This window comes from Phocoena phocoena, chromosome 17 (assembly GCF_963924675.1).
Source record: "Phocoena phocoena chromosome 17, mPhoPho1.1, whole genome shotgun sequence".
Taxonomy (NCBI): Eukaryota; Metazoa; Chordata; class Mammalia; order Artiodactyla; family Phocoenidae; genus Phocoena; species Phocoena phocoena.
Genome location: NC_089235.1, coordinates 46,999,359 through 47,026,016, shown reverse-complemented (window position 1 = coordinate 47,026,016; position 26,658 = coordinate 46,999,359). Strand labels below are relative to the sequence as shown.

The 26,658-nt window shown below is 36.5% G+C and overlaps 1 protein-coding gene across 2 annotated transcripts in view; it reads left to right on the top strand.

Annotated features, from left to right (window-relative positions):
• Nucleotides 1–26,658, top strand: part of UBR5 (ubiquitin protein ligase E3 component n-recognin 5) — a 141,423-nt gene that overhangs the window by 67,724 nt on the left and 47,041 nt on the right. For both annotated transcript variants that reach the window (XM_065895605.1, XM_065895604.1), the window contains exons 14-27: nt 1,945–2,129; nt 5,264–5,373; nt 6,211–6,323; nt 7,335–7,478; nt 7,566–7,677; nt 7,929–8,083; nt 8,342–8,539; nt 13,341–13,551; nt 14,490–14,616; nt 18,548–18,699; nt 19,137–19,232; nt 19,595–19,718; nt 25,443–25,540; nt 26,348–26,496. In XM_065895605.1, the coding sequence (XP_065751677.1) occupies nt 1,945–2,129; nt 5,264–5,373; nt 6,211–6,323; nt 7,335–7,478; nt 7,566–7,677; nt 7,929–8,083; nt 8,342–8,539; nt 13,341–13,551; nt 14,490–14,616; nt 18,548–18,699; nt 19,137–19,232; nt 19,595–19,718; nt 25,443–25,540; nt 26,348–26,496 (1,974 nt within the window). The remainder of the gene's footprint in view (nt 1–1,944; nt 2,130–5,263; nt 5,374–6,210; nt 6,324–7,334; nt 7,479–7,565; nt 7,678–7,928; nt 8,084–8,341; nt 8,540–13,340; nt 13,552–14,489; nt 14,617–18,547; nt 18,700–19,136; nt 19,233–19,594; nt 19,719–25,442; nt 25,541–26,347; nt 26,497–26,658) is intronic.

The window sequence follows — 26,658 nt, the reverse complement described above, 5'->3', positions numbered from 1 at the left end:
TTAGAAATTTATCTTCGGGTTAAAAGTTGACATTTATATTCATTATAGCAAGTGCTGCAATGAGTGTTTAAGGACTTTATAATCCCTAACGCTTAGACAAGTGTTGGGTTTTGTGATGTAACATGGCACTAATTTCCTCATCTAGCACTTTTTTTTCAATTCAGCTTTTTCTCGTCACTATAAGGTGGTATCATGTTTACATTACCTGTGTCTTAAAAAGTAATCACTACTTTAGCTGTTACTTTTCTCCAAAACTCAGCTTATGTACTTCTTATTTTTGTTTGGGACTCCCATTTGCTTTGGTCCTATTCATGGTTGTCTTGTTCTGACTCCTTTGTTGGCCTTCCAAGTAGGAAGTTTTCAGCAATTACCCATTATTTTGAATATTGTTGTTTAGTCTTCATTATTTATATCAGTTGGTTTGGACAGATCTCTCTTTTCTAGGAGCTCCCTTTTTCTTATTCAGTTCACATACTGATTTCTCATGTTTTCAAAGTTCCTTATTTATTAGACTCACATATTAGCAGAATATCCTGGCAGATGCCTTATTAGCATGTAGGATGACATTACTATAGACAGGGAGGGTAGAAAAATCCTTTAAAGATGCACTGAAGAAAAGTTTTAAGCAATAGCTTGGCACTAAATTGGTGAAAAATAGCAGCATATTCCAATACTTTGGTATAGAATAAGATTTTGTTTTAAAGTGTAGAAAACTGGAGGTTTAAGACAGTCATGGCCACATAATGGGGAAATCGTTCATATGTTAACATCAGAAAGAATGGTCGATCAGTTAAGAGTTTGCAGCCGCACCTGCACTCACAGATCATAATTGTGGAGAGTAGTATGTTTAGCAGATATTCATTTCATGTCTTCTTATATGCTGGATATACACCTCCTTGTCTCTAAGGTGCATTTATTTTTATAAGAAGGTATTAATGGATAACTTCTAATATATCTTGCCACATTTCTTTGACAATTATAGCCTTCTTTCTTGTTGATCCTCTTTCAGTATTTAAGCTTTCACCAGTATTTTCCAAAAATTTATGGATGAAACCTCTCTTTAAGTCAACCTAAGCAGGACATACCCTTTTCAAGAAGTCGGCTCTTCTGAACTATTCATTTTATGCCACAGAGCTATATTTAGTGACACACAACTATTCTTTGACAGAACTCCTGCTCTGTGTCAGTATTTCCAGTTCCTGTACTTCTCAAATGTACCACCTTCTTAAGACTGTGTGACTTATATTTAATTATAAATTGACAAAAAACATGATTATCATATAGTCCACTGTCAAATATAACATAATCGTTAGTCACTGGATGACTGAACAGAAAGTAAGATTGGGCTACTTTAGAATCAAAAGAGATTTCCAGAAATAATGTTCATACCTCATTTAGAGTTACTGTTGGTGCATTTGGCAGTGTCACCTTAGAGGTTATTGGTTTTAGAGTATGACCTAGGGGTGCTCCATGGCAGTGAAGATTTATAGGTTATTCACTGCTGAACTCAGTTAACTTCTAACACTAATGTCTACATATTCTTTTTCTAATTTAAGAGAAAACTTATATTATTCAGTGAAAATTCTGGCTTGTAGGAAACAACAGTCTTCTGAGGGAAACAAGTATCAGTAGAGATGAAGTTATGGAGCCTATATATAGCATCATGAATTAAGGAAGAAAATAATTTCAAATTATAAGAAACAGATAAAAAAATGTAATTGTTCACATTTCACTTTTTAAATAATAACCTTTTTAGTTTCTTCTCTGCTATTTCTCTTCTGTGTCCTTGTGGCAGAACGGTCAGGTTATTTGCTGCATGAAATTTTAAAGTTCATTTTTAGCAAATGTGCCAATTATTCCTGCTCCATAATTTGGGAACATGTAACTCCTCTAGTTTGTTTTAAAATTGTCATCTTGATGGTGATTTTTTCTTTTGTTTGCTAGGTATGCCTAAGAAATAATCCTCTCTATCATGCTGGAGCAGTTGCATTTTCAATTAGTGCTGGGATTCCTAAAGTTGGTGTCTTAATGGAGTCAGTTTGGAATATGAATGATAGCTGTAGGTTTCAGCTTAGATCTCCTGAGAGCTTGAAAAGCATGGACAAAGCTAGCAAAACTACTGAAGCTAAGTAAGTACTATGTCCTAACTAATCTCGATTTAACATCAGTTTCTAGTTTGCTCTGTATGTGAAGGGGGGTAACCAAGGAGACTTAGAGGTGTACAGTGACTTAGACAAGTTAACGTGAGGGGGTCTTATTAAGATCCCCATGAATTTTCAAAGGAATTGGTAAAATTTACTGTTTGCAAATTGGTTAATATTTGTATATTATAGTTATTCTTAATGTTTGGTGGCCAGAATAGCAGTGTAGAGTTCTCTTTTGATGTCTTTGTTTTGTCATTAGAGTTCATCCTTGGAAGGTGTTGTATAGCAGTGATAACATGTTCAGCCATACTGTCTTAGGCAGACTTTTTCCTCCTCTCTCCATGTATAATCATCTTAATTTCTACCAAACATCTTGCCTGCATCTTGATCACTGAAAGGGTTTTACAGGTTAATGTGCTTGGGGAGGGAAATTCTATAAAGGATTTGTAAACTTTTGGGTTGGGGGGGATATGTGAACAGAAATACCACTGAATTGTGTATAACCCACATTCTGGGGCTGGCTTATTGTTTGGGAGCCAGGTACACAGATCTTAACAACTGTACTTTTAGAAGCATCTACTCATCTTTATGATTTGGTTGTTTGGTACATGATCTTAAACACTTTAGTAAAGTTTCAAAATTACTTTTTTTCTTAATGTTGTAAAAATACATGAGCATTGTAGAAACGTGGAAGAGTAATATAATATCACATTCCAGAAATAGCATTTTAAATATTTTGGTATACTATTTTCTTTTATTCTGAATTATACAAGCATTGAAGAGAAATGATTGGGACTGTACTATACATATAGATTTTTTAAAGTTTTGAAACTTTTTGCTCAAATTAATGTAATGATTGTACAAGGATTACTGTTAAGATAAGTTTAAAGATATTCTTTTATAAACCAAAGCTACTGTAATTTATGCCTAATTAAGATTTTTTGCTTATTTTGTGCTTTGTGCTCTCTGTCTTGTTTTTATTTTTTAAATTTATTTATTTTTTTGTTTTAGAATATGTTTATTCAATTAAATGGATTTATAATACTTTATATTAAAGTGCAAGACACGGTGTGGATATTTTCCAAGCACATGAATTTCAGCTGGCACTAGATTTATAAGGAACCCGTGTAAGAGAAAAAGGTTTTTTAGAATCCTCTTCCTTATCTAGCCTGTATTAGCTGAACGAATTGAGCATTCTTAATAACAGACTCTAGACACTTGCTTTTTAAAGGCTTACTTCATTGCAGGCAAAGGCATAAGTGAAAATACCACATTGCCATCTCCCCTAAACTCCCACGTGTTATCCCAGTGTAGGTCATGCTCTTGGTCTGGGTGTTCAGCACGATGGTGGAGATGCTTGTTGATGGCTAGTGATACGTGACTTCTCTTAGGTCATAAGTTGATCCTTGCTTGGCAGCTCTCTTCCTTTGCTTCTTCAAAGGGAGAAACCAAAGTGTTGAGTAGGATGTGACATGCCATCTTTTTTTTTAAACATCTTTATTGGAGTATAATTGCTTTACAGTGGTGTGTTAGTTTCTGCTGTATAACAAAGTGAATCAGCTATACATATACATATATCCCCATATCCCCTCCCTCTTGCGTCTCCCTCCCACCCTCCCTATCCCACCCCTCTAGGTGGTCACAAGGCACCAAGCTGATCTCCCTGTGCTATGCAGCTGCTTCCCACTAGCCATCTATTTTTACATTTGGTAGTGTATATGTGTCCATGCCACTCTCTCACTTTGTCACAGCTTACCCTTCCCCCTCCCCATATCCTCAAGTCCGATCTCTAGTAGGTCTGCGTCTTTATTCCCATCTTGCCCCTAGATTCTTCATGATCATTTTTTTTTCTTTTTTTAGATTCCATATATTGTCTTGTTTTTTCCCTCTACTTGCATTGATTGTTTTTATCCTAGAAATAAAAGTAGCAAAATACATTTTCATTGTTTATGAAACTTTGTAAAGAGCATTTGAAATCTTTTTGATGTGCACAAATAGAAAACGAGATTAAAATAGGATGTGGTATTTATATCCTGTGATTTAATAAGTTTTTCAGAACCTTCCTTGAAATTTGCCTTCTTTATTAATAAACTTAGTATAAAAGAGCTAAGTGAAATTAAATGTTAAGAAGATAATCATTTTCATGTCAGTAGACTCTTACAGTCATGGAAACGTGCTGACTTTAAGCGTGCTCATGATGAGTCAGTACTGGCTTGCTTCCACTGTCACAGGATTTGCAGAGCAGCCATGAGTGTTCATGTGTGCTTGTACTGAGAACTTTGCTAAGATGCTGGTAAAAATAACGCTGTTTTTCTATGGACTATTTCTAAACTCAGGTGAAATTCCTGGTGGGGTTAATAGCAGATGAGGGGGTTAAGATGATGGCCCTGATTATAATACATACCAGCATAATCTATATATAACAAATTTCTGAGTAATATATGACTTTTCTCTCTAAAAATTGACTTCTGCCTTTTAATGAATAAAAATATATTTTTACCATCTGTAGAATATTATGTAGTTGCTATAGTTATCTTCTCGAGTATAGCATTAATGAAATAACTCAAGGAAGAGGGATAGTTTATTAATACTATAATTTCTCATTTCAGTTATAGAGGGTGATTATTCTTGGACCATCTGGTGGTAAAGTTTTGTAAGCCATTGCAAGGAGAGTTCCTTCTTTGAACTCTAGGAAATTAATGATATAGTAGACTTTTTATTTATTTGCCTTTATCATCTTTTCAGTTAAATTGCAGTGTCCAAGTCAGGATTTACTGAAGTGTGAAACTTGTTTGCTCAAGAGGCTTTTGGTAAAGCTATATTGATAAATTGAGTGTAGCTTTTGTTGTTATTCCTAGATAAGGCTTATCTGAACCATTGTTCCATGTTGTTGATAGCTTCACATAGTATATTTCTTTCCTATTTTAAAACATTAAGAAAAATTTGAAGTATGCAATGTGTATCTTTTTCAGTTTGCATCCTAAAGAATAACAATTTTGTATAAGTTTTTACTATTTCATTCCCTAATGAGAATAAACTTGAGTCTTAAAAATAAGCCATTTGACAAGTTCCTAATGTCATTTTCCTAATTATAAGGAGAATCTTATTTCTAATTGCAGGCCTGAAAGTAAGCAGGAACCTGTGAAAACAGAAATGGGTCCTCCACCATCTCCAGCATCCACGTGTAGTGACGCATCCTCCATTGCCAGCAGTGCATCAATGCCGTATAGTAAGTTTTATGTGTAGTACACATTGGTCAAAGTAAGATCCCAGGCAGAGAGCTGTGTTCAGTTTGTTTCTGATTTGAGGCAACTCAGACCATTTTTAATATCTTTTAATATAAATTGTGTTCCTACTAGTTTAATTTTTTTCAATGTGCAACTTTATTTAAATAGAAAAACAGTATTTACAGTGTTGAGTATTCTTGTTGTTTTTGTGAGTTATAATTTGCTGCAATATGTAAAGTGCATTGCAGTAATAGAAGGAAATAATTGCCCCTCTAGAATATCTGCCTACCTTTGTTGGGACTGTTATTGTAGATTGGTTATGGCTTGGTCACAACTTTCGCTCAGAATTTGTAGAATTTAAAAACCTAGATTTACTACTGCACCTTGGATTTAGAGAGTTTTTTTTAAAAAAGCTTTCCAAAGTACATTTATTTTCTAGTTTTAATTGCTTTGTACTTGAGGAAATTGAAAGTTTTTAATAGTCATGTGCTAGTTTTAAGAACAGCCCAACAGATCCTCCTTTTTAAACATTGGTCCGATAGCCCTAATTTTGAGGGTCCAGAATAAGTTTAAAATTTTTAGATACTTCTTTGCAGTTGTTTATAGTAGTGTTAATATTGTTAGGCATTAATGAACATGGATATTTTTCACTATGAATTCATTTAAAGTGGAAGTTAGTTATGAAAGCTCAATTCATAAAACAGTAGTTCATGAAATTTATTTAGATATCTAAGTTATGTATCCCTTTACAAATGATCTTTTTTCATATATTTAGATGAAATCTATAAAGTCTCTTTCACATTTTCTTTTTGGTACTTACCATTTTGTTGTTGTCTAAGAACGACGACGGTCCACCCCTGCCCCAAAAGAGGAGGAAAAGGTGAACGAAGAGCAGTGGTCTCTTCGGGAAGTCGTTTTTGTGGAAGATGTTAAGAATGTTCCTGTTGGCAAGGTTTGTTCAGAATGTCTAAGAATTAGTTACTCACTGAACTATAATGGTATTGGTTATCGAAGAACTTACGGTTGGTGAGTGCTCATCAGCCCTTTCCTCAAGGCTGCTTTATCACCTCTAATGATCTCTTTAGTCCCATCCTTTAATCTGATGCACGTATCTCCTTTGTCCCTGACAGATGAACTGAAGATTATTATACCTCTCCTTGAGCATTTATGGTGATATTCTGCTTTTTTTAAAAAGTGTTATTTTGGAATAATTTTAGATTTACAGAAAAGTTGCTAAGAGATAACATTACTTTTTGATACAGTCCATTCTTTGGGACTTATACAGTTTTAATGGAGATGATCTTCCATAACATTTAAAAATCTTGCTACTGTCTTTAAGCTTCCACTTTCTCTTCCCTTCTTCCTGGAGAGGGTCTTGCCTCCTAAGAAACCAAGTGAGTAGAGTTCATCAGCTGGAATGCCATTAATCTCACCTTTGTCCTTTCACATTCTTAAAAACAAAATGGGACTATAGCTGTAGAATACCTGCAAAGTAACTTTTCCTGATTGCTCTTTAGTTTGTGAAATGGGATGGTCTTTCATTTGGACTTAAAGGGCAGAGTAGATACATCATGTCCTGCAATTTACAAAGGCCTTTTGATTTCAAATAGAACGGTAGTTTACGGGCAGCTGTGTTTTTCTAAGACGATCACATTGGCTTAAAATCAAAAGCAGTAAGTAGCAGAGGTATGACTCAAGTGTTCTGGTTTCAAGTCCTGTGCTTGGCTTTCTGTGCATTGCTCACTCTACCTATGTTGTCTGTGGATAATATGTCATGGAAGTAGATGTCAACAGTATATTTGGTGAGTGTGTTCAGGTTACTTTTACAACTTGACGATCATTGAAGAAACATACTCATAAGGAATTAAATGCCTTCAGTGTTAAATTGGTTCAATGACTCTAACTTGCATATTGATTTCATATGAGTTAGTGTTAACATTTATCGTATTTACCTGTATTCTAGGTGCTGAAAGTGGATGGAGCCTATGTTGCTGTAAAATTTCCAGGAACGTCCAGTAATACAAACTGTCAAAACAACTCTGGTTCAGATGCTGACCCTTCTTCTCTCCTCCAGGATTGTAGGTTACTTAGAATTGATGAACTGCAGGTAAGTGTAGAGGACTCACTCAGCAGGTGAATGTCGGGACCCTGAGTATGTTACAGATTTGAGAGCAAAATTCCTTTTGTCATGCAGGTTGTCAAAACTGGAGGAACACCAAAAGTTCCTGACTGTTTCCAAAGGACTCCTAAAAAGCTTTGTATACCTGAAAAAACAGAAATATTAGCAGTGAATGTGGATTCCAAAGGTAAAAGATTTTGTAACTTTGCTAACTGGCATACTCCATGTTCTATTAATACTTGTGCAGTAAATGGGAATGAGATAAAGTGGTTTGGCGCATTTGGCAGTTTTTGTCTCCTGTGTGTAACATTATGGAACGAAATGTATCTACATTTGAAATGTGGCTAGAGATGTAAAATTTGGTAGGTACTTACTAGAGTTCACTAAGGATGTGTAACTTTTTTTTTTTTTTTTTTTAACATTTATGTGTTTCTGAAGGTGTGCATGCTGTTTTGAAGACTGGAAATTGGGTACGGTACTGTATCTTTGATCTTGCTACAGGAAAAGCAGAACAGGAAAATAATTTCCCTACAAGCAGCATTGCTTTCCTTGGTCAGAATGAGAGGAATGTAGCCATCTTTACTGCTGGACAGGTATGGAGGCTTATTTTTGCTTTTGAAAATTTATATGACAACATTGGCATTTTTGTGATGCTTAGGGTTTGGCTCTAGTTTGCTTGTTATTAAACATTGAAGAATTTAGAATATTCAACATATTTTAATATTAAGTTTCTTATTTGGTCACTATTACAAACATAAAATCTAATTTGAAAATAAATACAACTATTTTAAAAATCAGACATAACATTTTTGATTGGGAGCCAAACTTTTTAATTTTCACCTCTATTATAGGAGTCTCCTATTATTCTTCGAGATGGAAATGGCACTATCTACCCCATGGCCAAAGATTGCATGGGAGGAATAAGGGATCCTGATTGGCTTGATCTTCCACCTATTAGTAGTCTTGGAATGGGTGTACATTCTTTAATAAATCTTCCTGCCAATTCAACAATCAAAAAGAAAGCTGCTATTATCATCATGGCTGTAGAGGTAATCTGACTTTTGAAACTACTTGGCATTTCAATTCAGAAGGCACTGCTGGAGTCTAGGGAAACAATCTTGAATAGATCATTCATTGCCAGTTCCCTATGGGAACTAATAGTCTATTAGGACAAGAGAGATGCATATACCATTGATTACAGTGTGATTTAAGCGTTTGAGTAAGGCATGCATAATGTTGTAGAAGTACAAAAGGGAGGGCTGTAAATCAAACTGTGACTGTAGAGGCTTCTCTGAGGAGGTGATACCTGGATATAGTTTTAAAGAATCAGATAGGGGTCTCCTAGACGCAGGATGAAGGTAGGAAGTGTTATCCCAGGCACAAAGAGCAGCCTTTGTGAATCTCAGAATGTACATGTTGGGAGAACATGTACATTCTTTTGATATAACTAGAAGGTAGGGCTTATACGGATCAATGAGTGGCAAGTGATAAGGTGGGAGAAAGGCACTGGGGTGCCCTGTGTGTTAACCTAAGGGGCCTGAGCATTCCCCTGAAAGCTAGGAGGAGAAGGATTTTAAGCTGGTTTTTTTGTGTGTTTTTAAAGAATATGAGCAGTGGATGGAGAACAGAAGTTTAGAGACCAGATAAAAAAGCTAATGTAATTATCCATGTTAGAAACAAAGTAAGCTTGAACTCTTTTTTTTTTTTTTTTTTTTGTGGTACGTGGGCCTCTCACTGCTGTGGCCTCTCCCGCTGCGGAGCACAGGCTCCGGACACGCAGGCTCAGTGGCCATGGCTCACGGGCCCAGCCGCTCCGCGGCATGTGGGATATTCCTGGACTGGGGCACGAACCCGTGTCCCCTGCATCGGCAGGCAGACTCTCAACCACTGCGCCACCAGGGAAGCCCTAAGCTTGAACTCCTGGAAATAAGGAAGAGGGGATGGATTTAAGAGATCTTAAGGAAGTAGAAGCTCTAAAGCTTGGTGACAGGATGTCAGCAGTAAATGAAAGGAAGGGGTTGTAAAGCTTCTGATTTAGGTGTGGCTGATAGGGAAATGAAAAATGGGAGAAACTGGAAATTCTCTGGTGGTCCAGTGGTTGTGGCTCTGCGCTTCCACTGCAGGGGGCACGGGTTCGTTCAATCCCTGGTCGGGGAACTAGAATCCCGCATGCCATGCGGTGCAGCCAAAAAACCCCAGAAAAATAGGAAAAACAAATGGGATAAGGGGAAAGGATGAGTTTAGTTTTGAACATATTGTGGTTGAGGTGTTTGTATTTGTTAGATGTGGAGGCAACACCATTGGAAGTTATTGGAGCAATTTGAGCAGAGATTGACCTGATTTGCTTTACATTTTTAAAAGGTCATTGCTGACACGCTGAGAATACAAGGGCGATGGGTTGGAAGTAGGGAGGCCAGTTAGGAGGCTATTAAAAGAATTCAGGTGGAAGGTGATGTTGGCTTGACCCAGGAGGTGGAATAATAAGTGATTAGACTCTAGATATACTAGATACGTTTTAAAGTAGAGCCAACAGGATTTGCTTATGGCTAAATATAGGGTGTCAAATAGAGGAAGCAGAGGGCAAAAGGTTTTGAAGAGTGAAGTTGCTGTTTATCGAGATGAAGACTGTAGGATTGAAGCAGGTTCTGGGGGGTGAGATCAGGAGTTTAAGATTCTTATCAGATATCCAAGAGGAGATGTGAATAGAGAGTTAGATGTGTAAGTTGGAAGACCAGGAGAGAGGGGACCAAGCTGGAGAAATGTACTTAGGAGTTGTCAGTATATCTGTGATATTTAAAGGACTTATACTGAATGAGATTACTAAAGTCTTGGAGGAGAAAAAAGATCTAAGGCCTGAGCCATGAAAATAGTCTCAGCATTTAAATACCAGGAGATAAAAAGAAACCTGCATGAGAGACGGAGAAGGAATTGGAGGGAAACGAATGAGTGTTGTCTTGGAAGCTAAGCAAAGAGCATGTGTCAAGCAGGATGTGTTGTTCAGGTGTATCAGATGATGCCGTAGGACAGTAGGGCGTGTACTGAATACTGACTTCTGCGTTTGGCTCCATCTAGGTCATGGTTGACAGTGGGGATGCAGGCCTGATTTAGAGTGAGCTAAGGAGAAAATGGGAGTTGAGGAACTTAGACAACTCTTTTGAGGAATTTTTCTGTAAAAGATAGAAATGGAGCTTAGAATGGGAGCTTATTTACTCTCCGTTAGGTTGGAGGTGATAAGCAAACTTACTAGAACTGCATCTAAAATAATCTGAATCTAGGTGCTCCTGAAAGATACCCATGAGCTTTTGTTTAGAGGCACAGTGCTCATATTCTTAGTTTAGCTTTAATTGTTAACCTACTAGACTAGTGGTTCCAAACTGGTAGGGGTATGGGGTTGAAGGAGGTGGCCGTGGCCCGAATGTGGCCCCTAGAAATAGCCTTCACATCATTTAAAAATTCTTGATTGGTTGCCAGCATTCAAAAATCACAGGATTTGGGCTTCCCTGGTGGTGCAGTGGTTGAGAGCCCGCCTGCCGATGCAGGGGACACGGGTTCGTGCCCCGGTCCGGGAAGATCCCACATGCTGCGGAGCGGCTGGGCCCGTGAGCCATGGCCGCTGAGCTTGCGCATCCGGAGCCTGTGCTCCGCAACGGGAGAGGCCACAACAGCGAGAGGCCCGCGTACCGCAAAAAAAAAAAAAGAAAAATCACAGGATTTGTATTTAAAACTCAGATTTTCAGGTGCTCCTAAAGAATTAGAAGATAATGGTGATATTGGGCCATTATAAAAAGCATTAAGTCCTCTTAGAGGCTATATATACGTGGTGTCTCCAGTTCATTGCAGTTCCCACTGTTTAAAATTTGTTGCTCTAAGTCCAAATGTTAGTCACCATTTATTTATTATACGGTTTGTGTTACCTTTCTTACAGCCAGCCTCCTCCACTCACTTACACTTTTGCATATGCTTCTGTAGGCATTTGATTCTATGACCCCTGCACTTTGTCAGCATCTCAAGGGTAAAGACAAAATGTGCCATCATCCCAAGGGTAGCGATAAAGTGTGCCATCATTTATCTTTCTAAATAGCCTTCGTTTACTAGGGCTTGGTGCACAGTAGACGTGCAAGAAATTTTTGCTGAACTCTCTGCTTTGTGTTATAAGAATAAGTGACAACATACAGTGATGCAGGATAAACATAGTAAGCGTGGTATTGATACTGTCAGTGTGAGAGCCCATGTACTGCCCAGCAGGTTGGAGATGAGAGCTCCCTGTAGAGGAGCTGCTTCAGCCAGATGACTGGCTGATTGCTTGAAAACATTCTATATATCACAGCAGTGTGCAGCAAACTATCTTAATTCCCGTTATTTTTCATGTACTGCACTTTTCATTCTTTGGAGAGACTTTGACAGATTCTCTCAACATACTGATTAGTGCATATTTGCCACTAGACTTTGGCACATTTAGTCTTATGTGGCCCACCTCATATTCTTGAACTGGAGCTTGCAATTTATGGGGTCACTTCAGGATCATCGTTCCACAGTCAGAATGGCTTATCTCACGTGTGTCAAGTACTGAAAACAATTTTTTCGCTGTATTTTCTTGTGCCCTTCTTCCCCCATTGTTACTTCCTCTCATCCTCATAAGGTTGGGGGAAGGGATGGGTTATCTAGGCAATTTGTGGAGAGCTGCCAAGTTCAAAAGCATCTCTCTTCTTTCCTTTGTATTCCCACGCATTCTTTTCCCACCTGCTTTCTTCCAGTTCTCAATTTTAGTTAAAATGAACAGATATGCTTGTTTTCCATAACTAATGCTTTACATTCAGTCGATTAAATATCCCATAACTATAGTTTACATTCTGAAAAAAGTACATTTGAACTCTTTGGTCTATTTATGCTGTGTCTTAAGTTTGTTTAGGCTGCTACAGACAGAGTGGCTTATAAACAACCGAAATTTACTTCTCATGATTAAGGAAGGTGGGAAGTTCAAGATCAAGGTGTGGGCAGATTCGGTGTCTGATGAGGGCCCTTTCACTGGTTCACAGATGACCATGTGTCCTCACACAGTGGAAAGGGAGAACTCTGGTCTCTTCAGCCCCCTTTAAGGGCAGTGATCACATTCATGAAGGCTCCACCCTCACCACCTAATGACTGTCCAGAGGCCCTACCTCCAAATACCATCCACATTGGGGATTAGGCTTCAACATGAATGGGGGGGGAATATTCCATCCACAGCATGCTATTTCTCAGGTAGAAGATGATATATAAATACTTGATCATTACTACCATGTCTTTGACAATGAAGTACATTAGTTGTCACCTTTGGGGATTGTGTCTGTCGTTATTTCTGGGGGGAGTTGAAGATTTTGTCTTTCATGTACCATAGTGTGATGTAAATGTAACCTTAAAGAGCACAAGAGGTGAGAATAAGCTTGGAATAAAATGTATACCCTATGCTTAATTGGTTAACAATATTAATAGAGTTCTAATTTGATAGTTATATATGATGTAAATAAGGGTGCTGTATAAACTATGATCTATAGGTCCAGTCCAGTCACTCCCATTTATGCATTGTATATCTGGCTGCTTTCCTGCCACAGTTAGAGTTGAGTTAGTTGCAGAAGCTGAAGATATTTATTGGTCCTTTACAGAAGGTTTACCCACTCTTCCATTCCTGTCAGTTGTATTCTGTGCTTAAGGATACCTTCAAGTTCAGCTTCTTTTGCCAGGCCACCTTAAATTGTCTCTGTGTATCTGCAGAGCTGATTATATTATTGTGTTGGCCATGTGAACTTTTTGACATGTGTAATGTGCTGTACAAATTCATTGAAGTTTTTTTCCTAATTTGTCTGAGCACAGAAACAAACGTTAATGCAGCACATCCTACGCTGTGACTATGAGGCCTGTCGACAATATCTTATGAATCTTGAGCAAGCGGTTGTTTTAGAGCAGAATCTACAGATGCTACAGACATTCATCAGCCACAGATGTGATGGAAATCGAAATATTTTGCATGCTTGTGTATCAGTTTGCTTTCCAACCAGCAATAAGGAAACTAAAGAAGAAGAGGGTGAGATTCAGAACTGTAACATGATCTTTAAGAGGAATTTTGGGCAATTTTGAAAATATAAAAATTATTAAAAGAAAATCACTGTAAAGAATTTGTATGTACTTTTATTTTGCTTTGTAAAATCTAGGAGTCTCAGAAGGTAAAAATGCCTGTTGGGATGAACATGTAACATGAATAAATAAAATTTTTATCACTGTGTTTCTGTTGCCTTAAATTCTAATTTCTCTGTTAAGTACAAACTGTATATATGATACTTAAGAGCTTTACTGATTTTATAATTGCAGGTGACTTTTATTACCGTGGGAATTATTTAGCAAGTTAAGTCAAATTATATTGAGGCAACTCGTATCCCAATTTTCAGAATGTAGAGGGAAAAATAACCTAGTGAGTTGTTAGATGTTTTTGGAAAAGTAAGCTTTTTGCCATAAAGTTTTTAATTGGCTAAGTGAAGGGGGAAACTGAAAACCTAAAGTGTAACTGTGTAATTCATAATGGTTTTCCTTATTTTGAATTCTGCAGATGATATTCTGGTAACTACGTTTTTGAACAGTGGTTTGCAAGTTTCTGACCTTTATCTTGTTATCGTTGACTGACTAAAGGATTATAAGTAGTGTATAAATTAAGATTGAGGTACCGATATGTAGGCCTTTTCTTCCTTGGTAGTGAAAGCTAAATTTCAGCCTACTTGTGAATAACCTTATTTTTTATCTTTGGGGGTTTAAAAGTAAGGCAGAATAAGGAAATAATTCACATTAAAGGTCATAGTTTAATCTAGCTTAAGTGTTGCTCTAAGGAGGGAAAATTAAGCTGTTATCACTAGTATGTGAATTAGAATACTAAAACACTTAGCAGTTAGCATTTAATGACCTGTACATACTTCATCTCTTAGTTATTTTTGAAGTTTAAATTGATCCTAATTTTTTTCTCTTATGTTTCAGAAGCAGAGCGCTCTGAAAGAAATACATTTGCAGAAAGGCTTTCTGCTGTTGAGGCCATCGCAAATGCAATATCAGTTGTTTCAAGTAATGGCCCAGGTAATCGGGCTGGATCATCAAGTAGCCGAAGGTAATGTGATTTTTACCAGGAAAGTTTAATTGGTGGAAACATAATCCAAGTACAGAAAGAAGTGTATCTCTTTCCTATCATATGCATGAATTGGTGGGTCCTTTTGTTTTGTTTTTGTTCCTCCCAATATCAGCCTGGGAAAAATACCTGACAATATCTAGTTAGAGTTTAGGTGTAAAACAGTAGGACCTAGGATCCTTCAAAAACTTGAGGTAATTTAGACAAGTAGTTCAAACTTGATTCTTTGAATGTGTTTTAAACTCATCATTCATGTTTCCTAGGAAGTTATTTTCTTTAGTTGGAGAACAAGTAATATAATAATTGAGAGAACCTCAATCTTTTATTTTCAGATTGTTTACTTAGCTCAGTTTCTCAGATGTCCTAAAGATCTGGGAAGAAATGAAAGGCTGATGTATATTGTGAATGTTTGGTATTTTAAATTTTCAGGCTTTCTGAGTTGTGAGATGGACACTTTATAACACATTAAAAATTACTAGATGTTCGAATAGATGAAGACTATAAAGAATTCAGGATACAGCTGTTTGTAGTTTTTTTTTTTTCCCCTGAAGGAAAACACATTTATATTAGACATGAGAGCCAAAATTCTTGGATACTTCACAAATCATTAATGGAAGCACTGCTCACTGTGCTAATGTGATAGGTTGTAAAGTCTACTTAAAACGAAGACACTCTTTTGCTTATTTTCTGTTCTATATTCAACTTTCCCTTTAAAAATGATTCTTCTAAAATTGGTTCCAACTTGATAGCTTCCCAGGTTCAAAAACATCCTGAAGTGAGGTTTATCAAAAACTAGTTATGGGTGACCAAATTATAATTTAAAATAGTACAGAAACATTATGTAGACTATGCAAAATGGAAATTATCATTTGTTTAGGACTACACTAGGCAAAATGTTTGGTCTAAACTGGAAAGCAACTTAAATTCTTCATGAAGAAATTAGTGTCTGAATTATTTCAGGTATTTCATTTCCTCAGGGAAAATACAGGTGCAAATCAAGTTGGACTCTGATATGGTTGGTCCAATGCCAGTGCTGCCATCTTTTTTTCATGTAAGGATTATTTTGAAGGCAAAGACTAAAAGGAGCTTCAAGAGTGGGTGATGTGTTGCTCACAGAAATAATTTGCAGAGTAAGCTCCTTTGAGGCATTTGCCGAAGATTTCACTGCAGTGCTCTTAACCAGTTCAAACTCAGGGCTGCCGGTTGAACAGATGAAAGCACAGGAGTCTTATTATCCACGCCGGGCAGTAGGAAGTCCACAGACTCTGCTTCATTGAAGTGAAACCCTCCTCTAGCCTACAATGGATTTTCTAGGCGATACCCCTTGATGAGTATGCAGGCTGGGATTCATGAGCTGTAAGCTCAAAACTGATGCAATTTCAATATTGAATGGAGTACTGTTAAATGCCTTCAGATGATGATTTGACTCAGAAGTTTTGTTATGTGACTCAATAGTGCCTGAGTACAAAGGGCAGATTTAGTGGAAAGCTTGATTGATGCATCTGATTGCAGGTGTATGTACTCTAGAGATTATTAATCTGGAAGACACATGACCTTCGCTTTTTTGTCACAGTGGTATGTTTGAACATGACTGGATTCTAAGGCTTCTGTAGCATGGATATAACGTGCTTACAAAGAGGAAATTACATCAACCTTGAATTCTTCCATATTGTCAGAAAATACGATGACTCCAGGCAAGCCTATACGAAGAAATGTCAAAACTCTGAATCTTAGCAGCCAAGGTGGTATCTCCTCAGTATTGTCCTCAGCCACTGAGGATACAGGTGAATCTTCATGAATTGTGTACAACATCTTGAAGAATAATTTTCTTTTTTTTGTTTTTTTTTGTTTTTTGTTTTGAAAGAATCTGTATGAGGAGCTGGGCATTGTACTTAAAAATGTTCCCAAGACCTAATGAAGAAAAGAGGTAGAGGACAATTTTTTTAAATGACAAGGAATGACCCCCTCATATAATATTGAATTGACTACATCACAACAACAAAGTTGGGAGTTTGCAAGTTCAAGATGAGACTATGGTCTCAATTTATCTTCATTTATTCTTAATGTGCTCTAGGCTAGAGGTCGGAGAATAGCCCATATATGTTTTGTTTGGCCTGTGCAATGTTAAAATTTTTTTTTCTTTAAAATTCGAATGCCTTTAGATGAGCATGTATGCCTCTAGTTTGCCATGACCCCCTACTTCTTACACCTGACTGCCCTTTCCTCAGTTTATTTTACTTTCCAGGCCCAGTAGGCATTGTGTTTGCGACCCTGGTGTAAGCATTCTTCTTGATAAGCCCAAAACATGCATTTATTTTCAGGTTATTTGCAGTGCCTCCCAATTACCGCTGATTTTTTTCTCTCTGTGTGTTTTGGGTAAGACACATGAGGATACCAAGTGTCTGTGTTGAGCTTATTTAAAATTGTGTAGGAGCATCACAGTGTGAAGTCACCCGGGTGTGTGCTGTTACTGGTAAGGAGCCTGCCATGCTCTTTGGGTGATATCTTGGACAGGGACGTGACCTTGACTGAAAGAATCATAATCACTGTTCCCTGCTCCCTTCCATATTATAAAAACTCTTGAACTCAGATTTCTAAATTGGGAGAGAGAAGACACCAGTACCATAAAAGAGTTAACTATAGGTATTTTTTAATAGTGCATACTATAATAGCTAGTATATTTTTTGAGACATTAAGATTTACTTTGCAGAATCTTCCAAAAAATGTTTCTCTTCCCCAAGGTACATCATCATACACAAGCCTTATAAAATAGATGGGTTCCTGAAAGTAGCTTCTAAATGCATTTTTAAAAAAGTTTACTCATAAAACTGAAAATGTATTGCTATGGAAAAACACACTTACCCTCGGATTAAATAGTAATTAGAGATTCAAACATTAATACAAATATTTCTGAATTACTTATTTGCAGACATATAATGCTCACCTGGTAAGGTGTTAGGTTTTTCACATCAGAAATGTCATGTCTTTGGGATTAAATCTGCCTGGGAGAAAGCAGTCCCTTATGTGTTGCCTGGCCCTTAAAATTGAATTCTTACTCTTTATTCATTTAGAAGCTCTAAAATTGTGGCCAAGTGAAAGGCTTTGCCTTATGTGCTCTCTCTTAATTGCTGCTAGTTTTTAATGTGTTAATTTTGTAGCCTTTGTAAGCTTTTATTCAGAGGTATAGATTTTTGTACAGGTAGTTTACTAGTTCCCCTAATGAGGTCTGTGTTTGTGATTATTTCTTTATCTTTTTAGCGATGTGCACACCTGTATAGCAGGAGAAAAAAAAAATCACGCCCAGATAATTAATCTAACAACACATTTTACAAGCTCCAGTTTCATTCATTAATTTCCTTGGGATGAAGTTGTACTGTTAAAAAGACTTTTTTGTATAAAAAATAAACCTAAATTGATCTTTGTTTGAAAACTACTTACTGTGTGGATATTAGTTCCATTGCTTTTGAGAGCACAGAAAAGGGGTTTAGTGGGCTAACAGTATTGGTTTTGTGCTAATCAGTATGTTTTGCTAATGTCTACTATTGAACTTAATTCTTACTGATGATAAACAAGGGACAGAATTTTTTTTTGTTTTAATGTTCAGCTGTTCATTTATCTTAACTGTATGAAAGATTACTTCCTAATCTTAACTTCACTGCAACTTTTGTTCCCGGTGCTTAAGTTTCTGTGGGAGCTTAATATAGTGGTTTTAGTGCTGAACTGGGTACTAGGGTCCCCCAGTTCCATTTCTATCCCTTGCTGACTTATTCTGTGATTCCAGAATTGGCATTTGTACTTCACTTTCCTGCCTGGAGTATTTGCTTGTAGAACAAACTTTCATCTCAGATGAGAAGTTCTGTGCACCTTATCCTTACACTTAGACGTGGTAGTGATTTTGTCCATGTTCTTCTAGTTTGAGATTACGGGAAATGATGAGACGTTCATTGAGAGCGGCTGGTTTGGGTAGACATGAAGCTGGAGCTTCATCCAGTGACCACCAAGATCCAGTTTCACCCCCCATAGCTCCCCCTAGTTGGGTTCCTGACCCTCCTGCAATGGATCCTGGTAAGATCTGTTATTTTATTCAGTGTTTAACAAAAAGACAGGGTCGTGAAAGAAAAGAAATAACATTTCAGTGGGATATTTAGAAATCTGAAATTGTTAAAATTAGCATAATGAGTATTATAACTAGCTTACATAGATTTGGTTTAAGATGTTTGTAACTTAAAAATTAAAATTCTAGAAAGTCTTGTTAGATATCCCTCTTCTACTGAAATACATATTTCTATACTGGTAAGAAGCTAGCTAATAATATATCAAGATAAGTTAATAGTTTGCCTAGTGGATTCCTTCTATTATAGTTTGGAAAAGAAGCATCCACTTAAGCCTCTGTCCGATTTGACCTTTGGCTTGCAGAGAAAAGCCTTAAGGCCAGTTAAAAGAACATGTTAGGGATATGTTGCCTATAATGATGTACATCCTGCTGTTCTGTTTACTGAAAGATGGTGACATTGATTTTATCCTGGCCCCTGCTGTGGGATCTCTTACCACAGCAGCGACTGGCACTGGTCAAGGACCAAGCACCTCCACCATTCCAGGTGAGAATCTCTACTATTTTATCTACCTAGGCATTTGGAAGATAAAACTAAACACTTTGTATATAGTGTTTATTTTACAGTTTATCTCAAGGAGACTTCTTGGCTTGAAAAATATCTAATTCTGTGACTTATCTTCTGTATATCAGTGAAGTTGTGGTGTGTATGTGCATATATTTCATCAGTTGAGATTTATAAAATGTGTTAATGTGTTTAAATTCTCTGTAATGAAGTTATTAATTTGTTACCAATACTCAAATATTTTTCTGGTGGTTTATTTGATAGATACTTGGTATATTATTCTAGAACAGTCTTTCACTCTGTTTTGAACATTTTTGTTACCAAGTGGATCTGCTTAATTACAGGTCCTTCCACAGAGCCATCTGTAGTAGAATCCAAGGATCGAAAGGCCAACGCTCATTTTATATTAAAATTGTTATGTGACAGTGTTGTTCTACAGCCCTATCTACGAGAACTTCTCTCTGCCAAGTAAGAAGTTTAATATACTTTTGATATGAAGATTTAGCTTTACTCCTTTTACTGTTAAGTTGATCTTGCAACATATGGAACAACAATTATCTTAATTGAATTTAAAATTTATCAGAATCTAGCATTGTATTTTCCGTGTTACTAAGTAAGCTCTCTCTAGTGAAAGAGGCCTTCTCGATATAATACAGGGTACACTAAATGAATAGTTTGATTTTATGTTAGCTTGATGAGGGTGTATATTTATATGTTAAAAAGATCACAGTATAGTTGCTCTCAAATGTTGAATCCATAAATTAGTTATATCACTGTCACCTGGAGAACTTTAACAATTATACACATTCTTCCCCAAGCTCTACACTAGAAGTATAACTCAGCAGGTCTGAAATGGGGCCTGGAATCTGTATTGTGAAAATCCAAGGATGATTCTTATGGTTTCTTTGGAAATCTTGGCTTACAGAATCATCATGAGATCATACAGAGCTTTTGATAAGTATTCTGTTGTAAGTGCTCATTAACCCTTAATAGGTTACATCTCTACCTGCAACTCGATTGTTTATCTTCCTTTACAAACTCATAATGATGAGTGTTTTTATAATAGTTATTAATCAGTGTCAAGCTCTACTTGCATTAACTCTTATTCTAGATATAACTGTCTGGAGTAGATAATATTATCTCCACTTTACATTTGCAGCAGTGGGCTTAGAGGTTAATTAACTTGCCCAGGCTCACAAAACTATTGAGTGGCATAGCTGGAATTCCAGCCCTGGTATGTGTCTTTATTACAGAACTGGGACTCCCAGCCTTGACCCTTATGTCACCTTCCCTATTTAGTACAAGAAGGTGTTATGAGTTTTTTTATCTTTGAGGGCGAGGGAGTTTTCATGTTTAAGTCTTACTGCCCTTTGGATGAAAATGACCAAATTTTTGAAATTATGATTTAATGAAGGCTGCCCCACACTAGTAAAATAAGTCATTGGATTATAAACAGAGTTATTATGACAGAAGCATCTTAATAATTTATTAGTGGTTTGAGGCATAGATAAAAATGGTTTATATATGGATACATACAGTATATCTTTCTGTTTGTATTTTCTCAGTTGTCATCTTTTTGCATTTATGGTGTTTTTAATCATATTACCTTTGTATAATTTCTTCGTGGTGGTGTCTAAAAAGTTATTTTATGTTCTTATTCCCTTTCTCTTTGTTGTTAATTCATTTTATATTTCTACAATTCATTTCTATTTCACTAGTGCTTTATTTTAGTACCCTCACAGTGGTTGACTTTTTCCTCCTTTATCTAAAAAACATATAAAATATCTGGAAAACACCCAGTATGCCACTGTATTCATAAGCTGATGTTACTAGGAGAGGCAGTGTTCTTTTGTTTTGCTCTACGCGGGCCTCTCACTGTTGTGGCCTCTCCCGTTGCGGAGCACAGGCTCAGCAGCCATGGCTCACGGGCCCAGCCACTCCACGGCATGTGGGATCTTCCCGGACCGGGGCACGAACCCGTGTCCCCTGCATCAGCAGGCAGACTCTAAACCACTGCGCCACCAGGGAAGCCCAGAGGCAGTGTTCTTTTGCCTGACTTTTAGGTGATAAGTATAGAGATGATCAAACTGGCCCTTTTTGCTTTTTTATACTACAGATACAGGAGAATTTCCTAGAGTTGCTAACACAGTTTCCTAAGTGATGTATCTGGGAATTATTTACCATGGAGATGACTCAGTAAGAAAAGGGTTTTTTCTTCTTTTTTTATTGAAGTATAATTGACTTATTATGTTAGTTTCAGGTGTACAACATACTGATTTGATATTTTTTTACATTACAAAATGACCACCACAATAAGTGTGGTTACCATCTGTCACCATACAAAGTTATTACAGTCTTATTGATTATATTCCCTATGCTGTCCTCATGACTTATTTTATAACTGGAAGTTTGTACCTCACCTATTTCACTCATTCTCCTAACCCCCTGCCCTCTGGCAACCACTAGTTTGTTCTCTGCATCTATGAGTCTGTTTCTGCAAGAGGCTTCCCTTTTCTCCACATCCTCGCCAACACTTGTTATTTGTTGTCTTTTTTGATAATAGCCATTCTGACAGATGTGAGGTAGTATCTTACTGTGGTTTTGATTTGCGTTTCTAGTGATGTTGAACTTATGATGACTAGTGATGTTGATGACTAGTGATGTTGAACTTATTCACGTGTGTGTTGGCCATCTGTCGTATGTCTTCTTTGGAAAAATGTCTGTTCAGGTCTCCGGCCCAGTTTTTAATCAGATTGGGTTTGTTTGATGTTGAATTGTATGAGTTCTTTGTATAGTTTGGATATCAGTCCCTTATTGGATATATCATGGGCAAATATCTTCTCCTGTTCAGTAGGTGGGCTTTTCATTTTGTTGGTGGTTTCCTCAAAAACTTTTTAGTTTGATGTAGTCCTGTTTGTTTGATTTTGCTTTTGTTTTCCTTGCCTGAAGAGGCAGATCCAAAAAAGATAAAACTAAGACCAGTGTCAAAGAGCATACTGCCTGTGTTTTCTTTTAGGAGTTTTATGGGTTCAGGTCGTAAATTTAAGTCCCTAATCCACTTCGAATTTATTTTTTTATATGGTGAGAGAAAGTAGTCCAGTTTGATGCTTTTGCAGTTAGCTGTCCAATTTTGTCAACACTATTTATTGAAGAGACTGTCTTTTTCCCCCATTATATATTCTTGCCTCCTTTGTCATGGGTTAATTAACTTGCCCAGGCTCACAAAACTAGTGAGTGGCATAGCTGGAATTCCAGCCCTGGTATGTGTCTTTATTACAGAATGGGGACTCCCAGCCTTGACCCTTATGTCACCTTCCCTATTTAGTACAAGAAGGTGTTTTGAGTTTTTTATTTTTGCAAGGCCCTCTCTTCTGTTCCATTGATCTCTGTGTCTTTTTTTTATGCTAGTACCATACCATTTGATTAATACAGGTTTGTAGTACTGTTTGAAATCAGGGAACATGATGCCTCCAGCTTTGGGTTTTTTTCCCTCAAGATTGCTTTGGCTGTTTTGGGGTCTTTCATGGTTCCATATAAATTTGATGATTATTTGTTCTAGTTCTTAGAAAAATGTCATGTGTATTTTGATAGGGATTGCATTAAATCTGTAGATTGCTTTAAGTAGTATGGTCATTTCAGTAATACTGATTCTTCCAATCCATGAGCAAGGTTTATTTTTCCATTTCTGGTCATCTTCAATTTCTTTCATCAGTGTCTTATAGTATTCCACATATTCCAAGTACAGGTCTGCTACCTCCTTGATTAGATGTATTCCTAGGTAGTTTGTTATTTTTGATGCAATTGTAAATGGGATTGTTTTCTTAATTTCTCTTTCTGATAGTTTGTTTTTAGTGTATACAAATGCAGTAGATTTCTGCATATTAATTTCGTTTCCTGCAACTTTACTCAATTCATTTATTTGTTCTAATTGCTTTTGGGTGGCATCTTTAGGGTTTTCTATATGTAGTATATGTCATCTACAAACAGTGATAATTTTACTTCCATCTTTCCAATTTGGATGCCTTTTTATTCTTTTTCTTATCTAATTGCTGTGGCTAGGCCTTAAAATACTTTGTTGAATGAAAGTGGTGAGAGTGGGCATCCTTTTCTTGTTCCTGATCTTAGAGGAAATGCTTTCAACTTTTCACCTTTTATTATGTTAACTGTGGGCCTGCCAATTTGTGGCATTTATTATGTTGAGGTATGTTCCCTCTGTACCCACTTTCTGGAGAGTTTCTATCATAAGTGGATGTTGAATTCTGTCAGAATCCTTCTCTGCTTCTACTGAGGTGATGATACAATTTTATTTTTCAGTTTGTTAATGTGTATCATGTTGATTGATTTGTGGATATTGAACCGTACTTGCATCCTGAGATAAATCCCCTGCTTCATCATGGTATATCATCCTTTCAATTATTGCTGAATTTGGTTTGCTGATATTTTGTTGAGGATTTTTGCATCTCTGTTCATCAGTGATACTGGCCTGTGATTGATTAATTAAAATGTTTTGTGATGTCTTGGGTTTTGGTATCAAGGCGATGCTGGCCTTGTAGGATGAGTGTGGAAGCATTTCTTCCTCTTACTTTTTTGGGGAATGGTTTGAGAAGGATAGGTGTTAACCCCTTAAATGTTTGGTAGAATTCACCTGTGAAGCTGTCTGGTCATGGACCTTTGTTTGTTGGGAGTTTTTAAATTACCGATTCAATTTTATTACTGGTAATCATTCTGCTCATATTTTCTATTTCTTTCTGATTCGGTCTTGGGAGATTGTATGTTTCTAGGAGTTTATCCATTTCTTCTAAGTTGTCCATTTTATTGGTGTGTAATCGTTCATAGTAAATCTCTTATGATCCTTTGTATTTGTTTGATTTTGGTTGTAACTTCTCTTTCAATTCTGATTTTATTTATTTGAGCTTTTTTCTTGGTTGAATCTGGCTAAAGGGACACATAAGTGTGTTTTGGAGTAAACAGAAGGGAGAAGTGTGTTTATTCTACAGTAAGCAGCTTCATGAAAGTGAAGTTTGAGTAGAACCATGAGAAATAGGGAGAAGAGGGAACAACAACATGGAGAAGTCTGAATATTATGAGGAACAGTAATTCATCCAATTCAGAGTGGAGGATTAGAAAGAAGAGAACAACAGCCAGTGGATCTGAAAAAAATAGGTTAAAATCACTACTTTGGTCTCTGTTCTTTGGGCTTGAATCCTCTCAATAATGGCCTTTGTTAGATTGTAATAGTATCAAAGTGGGATTATGAGAATAGTAATGAGATGGTGGTATAAAAGAGATGAAAATAGGCAAGAGTAGAAACCAGAGTCAAGGCTATGTTTATATGTCTGTCATAGCCTTTAATATGTGTGTTGTAATAAACTGAACTATTGAGTTGTTGAAAATGGAAAAGAAAGATGAGATGCAGAAGTTTAAAAATTGCTTTAGAAGGAATACTTTGTGAAGAACCAAAATTTTTGTCTGAAGTTACTTGGGACAGTGATACTGTTGGGTGACATAGATAAGTCAGGTGGAGAGCAGGTTTGCGGAGAAAGATGATTTGAGTTTTAGGCACGTTGAATGTAAGATACCACTGGGAAATCCCAAGTAGGCTTATCAAGTAAACAAGTGTAGGTGTTGGAACCGTATTATTGTGAGAGAAGTGGTAATTGCTATGGCAGAAGAGAGAGAGAGGCACAAACGGCTGAGGACTGACTTCTGGGAAATGCGAGAGGTCTAGGAGGAAATAGAAATTCAGTGAAGAATGTTTAAATACATTTTAAAGAGGAAACTCGTAATAATAATAGCTAACACTTAACTGAATACTTGTTTTTTGCTAGGCACTGTGCTGAAACCTTTTAAGTAATAATTCATATAATCCTCCTTACAATAGCTTGAGATAGAGCCTATTACTATGCTCACGTCTAGAAAGTATTAGTTTACTCCAGAGCCCTTGCTGGTCTATTCTTTAGTGTCACTAAAGCCAAGAAAGTAGACCATGGTTTAGAGAGACAGAGGTTCCACAAAGTGGCTTTAAGTGAGGTAATATGAGGCCAGAAAATACCACTGATGGTTTTCTTTGAAAAAACTATTATTTACTAAGACAAAAACTGTTTTTTTGTTTCATCATGAACATGTGTTACTTTCATAATCAGGAAGGACAATAATTGATAATATTTTTATATACAATTTTTCTCATTTTAGGGATGCAAGAGGTATGACCCCATTTATGTCAGCTGTAAGTGGCCGAGCTTATCCTGCTGCAATTACCATTTTAGAAACAGCCCAGAAAATTGCAAAAGGTAATTTATTTCAACTTCGAAAAGGGTTGCTTATTTTTTAATTTGAATAGATTCTCTTCTATAATTATTCAAACCTAATTTCTGTATATGGAAATGATACTGATTAGAAACTATCAAGGTAATTCTTTTGCTTATGTGTATGAAATGCATATGCTTATACTTTTTTCAAGCATATTGTACCTTCTAACTTTCCATCAAAAAGCAGCTGGTATAAATTTCCTTAAATTAAAAAAAAATTCCATAATGGATTGTGTAATGATTAATCTTTTGAAAGAAAAGATGGATTATTCTTAGAACCTGTCCACGTGTTAATTCGTGTTAGTGATAAAATTTTATGGAAAGAACAGGCCAGAAGTCTTACTGTTCTTACTGACTTGGATTTACTGCCTAACAGAAAGCATTAAGGAATATCAGTTCCTGCCAACCAGCCTTTAAAAGATTTAGTAGTTATCTTTTAAGAAATACTGGCTATGAATAAATTATGTGACTGCCTATAATTTGTTAAGTAGAGCTAGAACTTGAATCTTAACTGCATGAGGTAGAGCTAATGACTCAGAAGGCTGATGTTTGATGTATTTGTATTGTCCTCATATGTGGTTATGATATAATTATGCTTTGCTTTACTTTGTACCAGAATTGACTAGATTTCCTTGCATTGTTGACTTTGTATGTCAATTTATTTTATTAATATATAGTAGTTTCTTATTTATACTATGTAAATGTTAGAGCTTTTCCATTTGAGGAAAGGAGTAGATGGCTGTAAGTCTTTTCTTGATGTATGAACTATTATGTTTTTAATCTTTTTAGCTGAAGTGTCCTCAAGTGAAAAAGAGGAAGATGTATTTATGGGCATGGTTTGCCCATCAGGTACCAACCCTGATGACTCTCCTTTATATGTCTTATGTTGTAATGATACCTGCAGTTTTACATGGACTGGAGCAGAGCACATTAACCAGGTAAGTTATTTTATATTTCCCTATATTTATGCTATCTAGGTTTTCTTTTCTTCCCTTTGACCATGACTAGAGTTACAGTTCTTAGCTTTGGAATTGCAAGTCTGGTATTTCCTTTTACTCCTGAGTTATAAAATTCTCCAAAGAAAATTAATTTGTATTTAA